The sequence below is a fragment of the Geospiza fortis genome, unplaced genomic scaffold (genome assembly GCF_000277835.1).
Source record: "Geospiza fortis unplaced genomic scaffold, GeoFor_1.0 scaffold635, whole genome shotgun sequence".
NCBI classification, from domain to species: domain Eukaryota; kingdom Metazoa; phylum Chordata; class Aves; order Passeriformes; family Thraupidae; genus Geospiza; species Geospiza fortis.
In genome coordinates, this window is record NW_005054610.1 from 151,479 (window position 1) to 160,344 (window position 8,866).

The window sequence follows — 8,866 nt, forward strand, 5'->3', positions numbered from 1 at the left end:
CGCAGGTTTCCAGCCCTTGTGCGGGGCAGGGATGCAGCTGCTGTGTTTCCATGGGATCGTGGAATGGTTGGGGTTGGAAAGGACCTTAAAGCCCACCCAGTGCCATGGCAGGGACACCTCCCACTGTCCCGCAGTGCTCCGCTGTCCTGGCCTTGGACACTTCCAGGGATCCAGGGGCAGCCACAGCTGCTCTGGGGAACCTGGTCCAGATGCTGGAAACAGCTGTTCCAGGCCTTGGGTTGCTGCAGCTCAGGAGTCCAATTGCAGCTGTGGCTTCCAGCAGGAGCTGCCCTGCAGCGATGCCATGAGGGCCCTGATGAAGGAGCAATGATCCGTCTGACTCCATGGATAGCAGAAGGCTAATTAATTACTTTATATATAAAGTAATTTATATATATATATATTAATTACTTTATTATACTATACTGTATACATTTCATCTAAACTGAATCTGCCAAGCACTCACTCTGCACACAATGCTTACCCTGCACAGAATCACAGATTGTCACCCTCAGTCCTGACACACACACACACACCTGGCCCTGACACACACACACACCTGGCCCTGACAGGCCAAGGAAACAAAACATCCTCACTTTGGGTAAACAATCCCCAAATTGCATTCTACACAGGCACAGCAAAGTGATTTTGTGATTTCGTGTTTTCCCTTTCTCTGAGATTCAGAGAATGCGAATCTCAGAAATCCTTGGGAAGAACTGTGCCTTGCTTTTCTCTGTGAAGAGCAATGTGGCAGCGCCGCCCCGTTTGCAGCGCTGGGATTCTGGGGGTGAAACATTCCAGAGGATGCTCTTGTCAGCTCCCAGGGGAGTAGGAATATCCTGGGGACCTCTGTCCTGCTGGCCCAGGAGGACCCCAAATGTCCTGGGGCCCCGAGCAGGGTGACTGTGCCCTGCACTGCCCCAGCATTGTGCACAGGGCACTAATTACCAGCATGGGCATTAATTACCCATCAGGGTCATTAATGGCCATTAATTACCCTCACTGTCCCTAATTACCCCATGGTCAGGGGTTCCCTGGCACAGCCCCACCTGACTGACTCCTGTTTGCTTTGCAGGAGATACTTCCCATGGAATCTGATCCTGCTCAGCATCTTTGTGAGTGGCACATCTGGCCAACATCTGCCCTGGGGTCAGAGTGGTGCCCAGGACAAGGCTGGAATTCCTGGGGAAAAGTGGGAATTTCATCCCCTTCTTGTCCTGGGCTTGGGCTGAGGAGCTGTGCTTGCACTGGGATGGGAGAAGCTGGGAAGAAAGGGAGCCTCTCGTTGTTAAAAAATAGCAAAAAATAATCTGTGGGGTCTGCTGGGAGCTGGGGTGGGAGCTGGGATGGGAACTGGGGTGGGAACTGGGGTGGGAGCTGGGGTGGGAACTGAGATGGGAGCTGGGATTGGAGCTGGGGTGTGCTGGGATGGAACCGGGGTGGGAACCTGGGTGGGAACTGGGATGTGGGATGGGAGCTGGGATGGGAGCTGGGATGGGAGCTGGGAGGGGAGCTGGGATGGCAGCTGGGATGTAGGATGGGAGCTGAGATGGCAGCTGGGATGTAGGATGGGAGCTGGGATGGCAGTTGGGATGTAGGATGGGAGCTGAGATGGGAGCTGAGATGGCAGCTGGGAGGGCAGCTGGGATGGCAGCTGGGATGTAGGATGGGAGCTGGGATGGCAGCTGGGATGTAGGATGGAAGCTGGGATGGGAGCTGGGATGGCAGCTGGGATGGCAGCTGGCTCCTGTGCGGGACGGATGCAGGAGCAGGGGCTCCCCCCGTGCCATTTGCCCTCCCTCTGCCCTCTCCTGTGCCCATCAGTCACTGGAGGGGTCCAAATGCTGCCCAAGCTCCTTCTCCTGCGAGCCTGGGAGGCTCCCCTGCCCTGTTCCCTGGGACTGAGGGATTTCCTGGTGTCTGCTCCGGGGCAGGGGGGCACTAACCTGGCTGTGTTTTCCCCAGACCCTGTCCATGGCCTATCTCACTGCCATGCTCTCCAGGTGGGTTGGGCACTGCCCTGTGTCCTGTCTCTTCCTGAAAACATTCCCTGTTCCTGAGGTACCTGAGCTCTCTGGGGCTCCCAGCAGCCACACAAAGCTGGAGCTTCCCTCGGGAAACTTTCCAGGGAAGGTTCCCAAGGCCTGTCCCTGTCCCAAGGGAGGCAGCACTGGGGGCTTCCACATCCCAAACACTGCAGGAGAGCCCTGGAGGGGCAGCACTGCAGGGGCTGGAGGCGACCACTCACTGATCCCCATTTCTCACTGGGCAGGTCCCAGGCAGGGGGGGCTGCAGTGAGCCAAGGGTTTTGTTCCAGCAGTTTCAGGAGTTTGTATCCCACAGCCTGCTCCCTCCTGCTCATTTGCACCAGGAAATCTGAAATCTGCTCCTGGCTCGCGTGGGAGCCTGGAGAGAGAGCCATGATCCAGGCTGGGTGATGGATGGACTGGGACAAAGAAATCCCTGGCCTCAGCAGCTTCAGGGGAAAACTCCAGAGGCTGCACACAAATCCCCCAGGGAGAGCAGGACTGGCTTTTCCACGGGCTGAGCCTGCGCTGCAGCCAAAATCCTGATCCAGCCTGGAAACCATTCCAGCCTGAGCCTGCAGCCCCTGGCCCTGCTCCAACCCCTCCTTTTCCAAAGGCCAGACTGGGCAGGAGCCCGGGCTGCTCCTTTGGTTTCCCCTCATGCTGTGGGGACTTTTGTCACCCTGGGTTTGTTACCTCCCAGTCAGGACCTTCCCCATTCCCTGTCTGTTCATGGACAGTGGCATTGGTGGACTTGGAGCTGCTCCAAAGCTCTGGGAAGCCCAGATGGACCCTCCTGCCTTCCCTCCATGTCACTTTAGTTTTTTAAGATCTTCTAAGCTTTTTGATATGGACATTCTTGTGGTGAACTTTTCCAAACACTTTCTGTAAATAACTAATTGTTTTGTCTTCTTTTATAGAAGAGGAGAAAGTTGATAGACTGCTAGTTTGACCAGTGTCATTGGAGAGGTGTCCCTATCACCCTCCAATCCACTGTCACTTTTGGAAAACTATAAATGTTAGAGTCAGAGAATAAACTTCCTCTTTCTTCCTTCACCTGGAGAACCGTGGTGTGCTTGCATTCTTGCATGTCCGATAGTGACACCTCCATCCTTCAAAACAGCAGGAAAACCCATCCAGCCTTTTTTCCATCCTTCCTTTTCTACCATTAGTGTGGAATGTTGATAATTCCAGCGCTGTTTGTGCCCGTAGGATTCCTTGCCCAGCTCCTGCCTGTCTGAATCCCCTTTCCCATCCCCGGGAATGACCCTAATTTGATTTTCCTGGTCATTTTGCAGCTACTACAACACCAAGTCGGTGCTGCTGTGCCTGGGGATCACGGCCCTGGTCTGTCTGTCTGTCACCATCTTCAGCTTCCAGAGCAAGGTGGGGACGTCCCTCGGGGAGGGGACACTGGGGCAGGACAGGGGGGAGCTGGGGGGCTCTGGAGGGCTCTGGAAACGGGGCCAGCCCCAGGGATGTGGGGATGGCACCAGCAGGTTGGAGTGGAGCAGGACATGTGCGAGGGAGGGACGTGGCTGGGATGGAAGTGGGGCTAGAAAATGGTGATAAATGGGAATAAAAGGAGATTTTTTGTGGATTGGGGTGGGGGCTAGAAGATGGTGATTTATGGGAATAAAATGAGATTTTTTTTTTAATGGATTGGGGTGGGGACTAGAAGATGGTGATTTATGGGAATAAAATGAGATTTTTTTGTGGATTGGGGGGCTAAAGATGCTGATATATGGGAATAAAATGGGATTTTTTTTTTTGGGATTGGGGTGTGCCACAAATGCACGTGGGAGTGGAGGATGCTGATGTGTGGGAACAGTCTGGGATTTTTGGAGGATCGGGATGTGCCAGGGATGTCAGAGGGGCTGGCAGAGGCTGCAGGGTGGTAAACTGGGAATTTCAGAGGCTTGGGCTGTGGGACACAGGAGGGCACTGGGGTGTGATGGGTTTGGGATTCCTTTGGCGGGACCTGAGCCCTTCCCTGCGGCACTGAGGGGATTTGGGGGCGCTGGCTCAGGGCAGGGGGTGCGGGCTGGGCGGGAGAGGCAGAACCAGCCCCGGGTGGGTCCCAGGGGGACTCAGGAGCTGCAGCAGCGTCAAACCCAGCCCTAAACCTGTCCCTGCAGTACCCAGGGCCTGGGGGTCAAAGGCCTTGCAGGGTCCTGGGCTCTGTCAGCCTCACTTTTGGAGAAATTCAGCAAAATTTGCCAATTTCGACCTTGGCACCATATTATTGGCAAGAGTGAGTGGCCACAAACAGAGACCATTTTCTATGAGAAAAAGAAGTCATTTCCCCAGGATCTGGGTATCAGCTCAGAGGTGGTGTTTGGGGCTCAAAGGACTTGCAGGGTTCTGGTTGCTGGCAGCTTTAGTTTTGGAGAAATCCAGCCAAGTTTGCCAATTTCAAGCTTGGCACCGCCCAGTGTTGGCTCGGCTGAGTGCCCACAGAGGGACACCATTTTCCATGGGAAAAAGAAGTCATTTCTCCAGGGTCTGGGTATCAGCTTAAAGGTGGTGTTTGGGGCTCTAAGCACTTGCAGGGTCCAAGTTGCTGGCAGCTTTAGTTTTGGAGAAATCCAGCCAAGTTTGCAAATTTCTCACTTGACACTGCCTTGTTGGCCAGAGCAAGTGACTGCAAATGGAAGCCATTTTCCATGGGCAAAAGTCTCCAGGGTCTGGGGGTCAGATTAAAGGTGGCCTGTGGGGCTCTAAGGACTTGCAGGGTCCTCCTTGGTGGCAGCTTCAGTTTTGGAGAAATCCAGCAAATTTTGCCAATTTCAAGCTTGGCCCTGCCCTGTTGGCCAGGGCCAGTGGCCTCAAAGGGAAGCCATTTCCCATGGGAAAAAAAGTCATTTCCCCAGGGTCTGGGGATCAGCTCAGAGGTGGCCTTTAGGGCTCAAAGGATTCGCAGGGTCCTCCTTGATGGCAGCTTTAGTTTTGGAGAAATACAGAATTCTCACTTGGCACCGTATTATTGGCAAGTGCAAGTGGATGCAATGGGAGGCCATTTTCCAGGAAAAGAGAAGTCATTTCCCCAGGGTCTGGGTATCAGCTCAGAGGTGGTATTTGGGGCTCTAAGGACTTGCAGGGTCCTGGTTGCTGGCAGCTTTAGTTTTGGAGAAATCCAGCCAAGTTTGCCAATTTCAAGCTTGGCCCTGCCCAGTGTTGGCTCGGCTGAGGGCCCACAGAGGGACACCATTTTCCATGGGAAAAAGAAGTCATTTCCCCAGGGTCTGGGTATCAGCTCAGAGGTGGTATTTGGGGCTCTAAGGACTTGCAGGGTCCTGGTTGCTGGCAGCTTTAGTTTTGGAGAAATCCAGCCAAGTTTGCCAATTTCAAGCTTGGCCCTGCCCAGTGTTGGCTCGGCTGAGGGCCCACAGAGGGACACCATTTTCCATGGGAAAAAGAAGTCATTTCCCCAGGGTCTGGGTATCAGCTCAGAGGTGGTATTTGGGGCTCTAAGGACTTGCAGGGTCCTGGTTGCTGGCAGCTTTAGTTTTGGAGAAATCCAGCCAAGTTTGCCAATTTCAAGCTTGGCCCTGCCCAGTGTTGGCTCGGCTGAGTGCCCACAGAGGGACACCATTTTCCATGGGAAAAAGAAGTCATTTCTCCAGGGTCTGGGTATCAGCTTAAAGGTGGTGTTTGGGGCTCTAAGCACTTGCAGGGTCCAAGTTGCTGGCAGCTTTAGTTTTGGAGAAATCCAGCCAAGTTTGCAAATTTCTCACTTGACACTGCCTTGTTGGCCAGAGCAAGTGACTGCAAATGGAAGCCATTTTCCATGGGCAAAAGTCTCCAGGGTCTGGGGGTCAGATTAAAGGTGGCCTGTGGGACTCTAAGGACTTGCAGGGTCCTCCTTGGTGGCAGCTTCAGTTTTGGAGAAATCCAGCAAATTTTGCCAATTTCAAGCTTGGCCCTGCCCTGTTGGCCAGGGCCAGTGGCCTCAAAGGGAAGCCATTTCCCATGGGAAAAAAAGTCATTTCCCCAGGGTCTGGGGATCAGCTCAGAGGTGGCCTTTAGGGCTCAAAGGATTCGCAGGGTCCTCCTTGATGGCAGCTTTAGTTTTGGAGAAATACAGAATTCTCACTTGGCACCGTATTATTGGCAAGTGCAAGTGGATGCAATGGGAGGCCATTTTCCAGGAAAAGAGAAGTCATTTCCCCAGGGTCTGGGTATCAGATTAAAGGTGAGGTTTGGGGCTCGAAGGACTTGCTGGCTCCTAGGTGCTGGCAGCTTTAGTTTTGGAGAAATCCAGCAAAGTTTGCCCATTTCTAGCTTGGCACTGTGTGATTGGCAAGTGCGAGTGGAGGCCGTTTTGAAGGCCATTTTCCAGGGAAGGAGAAATCCTTCCTCAGGGCCTGGGTGTCAGCTCAGGGGTGGCATCTGGGGCTCCCCCCGGTGCCGCCCCTGGAACAGAAACCCCTCCCTCCTCCCCTCTGCAGTTCGACTTCACCTCGTACCAGGGCGTTCTCTTCGTGCTGCTCATGGTGCTGTTCCTGGGGGGGCTGGTCCTGGCTGTCATCCTGCCCTGCCAATACGTGAGTGATAGCTGGGCCAAACTGGGCCAAACTGGGCCAAACTGGGCCAAACTGGGCGTGCTGGGAGGGGGGGGCACAGCTCCCTGACAATGGGTGGGAACCCCCATGGAGGGATGGGAGAGCGGGGTCGTGGGAGAGAGGGACCCTGGGATACAAGGATGGCCCAGGGCTAGAGACATTTCCTGCTGTTCCTGGTGGTGGAATCATGGAATGATTTTGGTTGGGAGGGACCTCAAAGCCCATCCCATCCCATCCCATCCCATCCCACTCCCTGTCATGGCAGGGACACCTCCCACTGTCCCAGGTGCTCCAGCCTGGCCTTGGGCACTGCCAGGGACCCAGGGGCAGCTGGAACTTCTCTGAGAAATCCATCCCAGGGCCTCCCCACCCTCACAGGGAGGAATTCCTTCTCAGTATCCCACCCATCAGTGGAAGCCTTTCCCTGTGTCCTGTCCCTCCATCCCTGGTCCCCAGTCCCTCTCCAGCTCTCCTGGAGCCCCTTTAGGCACCAGAAGGGGCTCTGAGCTCTCCCTGGAGCTTCTCCTCTCCAGGTGAGCACCCCCAGCCCTCCCAGCCTGGCTCCAGCCCTGGATCAGCTCCATGGCCCCCTCTGGACTCATCCCAACACATCCAAGCTCCACCTCTGCTGGGATGCCCTGGGTGCCAATGGGGTCTCACCTGAGCACAGCTGCCTCAGTTTCCCTCAGTAAAACCAGGGAAATGAGCACATTAAACTCTGTCCCAAGCTCATGGCAGGACTTGGACTCAGGACTAACACCCAGCACCTGCAGAGCTCAAATCTTGGGGCCTCCTGGTTCCCCTGGGCACAGCAGGGGCTGAGCTTTGCTCCCAGTTCCAGTGAAATCCCCCCTGTGACTCCCTCTGATGAGTATATTTAAATTGTGCTTGTTAATCAGAATAATGGAGTGTCCCGAAGGGGGAGGGACACACCAGGGTCACCCAGCCCAACTCCTGGCCCTGCCCAGGACATCCCAACAGTCCCACCTGGTGCCTGGGCATTGTGCAAATGCTCCTGGAGCTCTGGCAGCCCTGGGGAGCTGTTCCAGTGGAGGAAGAACCTTTTCCCAATAACCAACCCAAACCTCCCCTGACACAGATCCAACTGTTCCCTCAGGCTGGCTCCAGATCTTGGAATATTTGGTGTTTCTTCCAGTGGGATCAGCTGTGTTTGGGTAATAAATCCATTCTGGGGGTGCTCCAGAGTGTTCCATCACGAGAGTGCTGGGACAGGGACTTCCCCACCCCTGGAAGTGCCCAAGGCCAGGTTGGACAGGGCTTGGAGCAGCCTGGGGTAGTGGAAGGTGCCCTGCTCGTGGCAAGGGTGGGGTTGGATGGGCTTTAAGGTCCCTTCCCACCCAAACCATTCCAGGATCCCATGATTTCCATAGGACAGGTGCTGGGGCCAAGGGCTGTTTGCAATAAGGAGCAGCTGATGGAGAAGTTCAGGAGCTAAATGGACACAAGGGCTCAGGGAGGGAGGGTCCAAGGCCCCGTGCCCTGCGCTGTGCCACACGAACATTCCCAGGGCACTGCATGAGCTGGGAGTGCTGCAAACCCAGCCTGGGCTTTCGGGGCCTCTCCCACCTTTCCCCTCCAGCTGGGAGCCGAGTGCAAGGGGAGGGAAATCCTGCACAGCCCAATCTGTGCAGCTCTGACGGCTGTGTCCATGTGTCCCTGTCCGTGTGTCCCTGTGTGTGTCCGTGTGTCCATGTGTCCCTGTCCGTGTGTCCCTGTGTCCGTGTGTCCCTGTCTGTGTGTCCCTGTCCATGTGTCCCTGTCCCGGTGCCCGTGTCCCTATGTGTCCCTCTCCGTGTGTCCCTGTCCGTGTGTCCCTGTGTCCATGTGTCCCTGTCTGTGTGTCCCTGTCCATGTGTCCCTGTCCATGTCCATGTGTCCATGTCTGTGTGTCCATGTCCATGTGTCCATGTGTCCCTGTGTCCCTGTGTCCGTGTCCTGCAGGTCCCGTGGCTCCACGCGATCTACGCTCTGCTCGGGGCTGGGATCTTCACCATGGTGAGTGGCTGCTCCTGGGGCCTGGCAGGGAAAACAGCGGGGAAAGGAGCTGGAACCTGGCAGGGAGAACAGCGGGGAAAGGAGCTGGAGCCTGGTGGGGATGGAGCTGGGGAAAGGAGCTGGAGCCTGGTGGGGATGGAGCCTCGCGGGGAGCTGGGGCAGGGACCAGAGCCTGGCAGGGAACCGGGGAAAGGAGCTGGAGCCGGCACAGGGATTGAAGCCAGGACAGGGATTAGGGCCTCGCAGGGAGCCGGGGGC

General features: G+C 55.6%; 1 protein-coding gene across 1 annotated transcript in view; it reads left to right on the top strand.

The window, feature by feature from the left end:
• The window catches only part of FAIM2 (Fas apoptotic inhibitory molecule 2), a 22,296-nt gene that overhangs the window by 10,976 nt on the left and 2,454 nt on the right, over nucleotides 1–8,866 (top strand). The window contains exons 7-11 of the mRNA XM_005430242.2: nucleotides 1,076–1,115; nucleotides 1,966–2,003; nucleotides 3,326–3,413; nucleotides 6,479–6,574; nucleotides 8,555–8,608. Of these exons, the coding sequence (XP_005430299.1) occupies nucleotides 1,076–1,115; nucleotides 1,966–2,003; nucleotides 3,326–3,413; nucleotides 6,479–6,574; nucleotides 8,555–8,608 (316 nt within the window). The remainder of the gene's footprint in view (nucleotides 1–1,075; nucleotides 1,116–1,965; nucleotides 2,004–3,325; nucleotides 3,414–6,478; nucleotides 6,575–8,554; nucleotides 8,609–8,866) is intronic.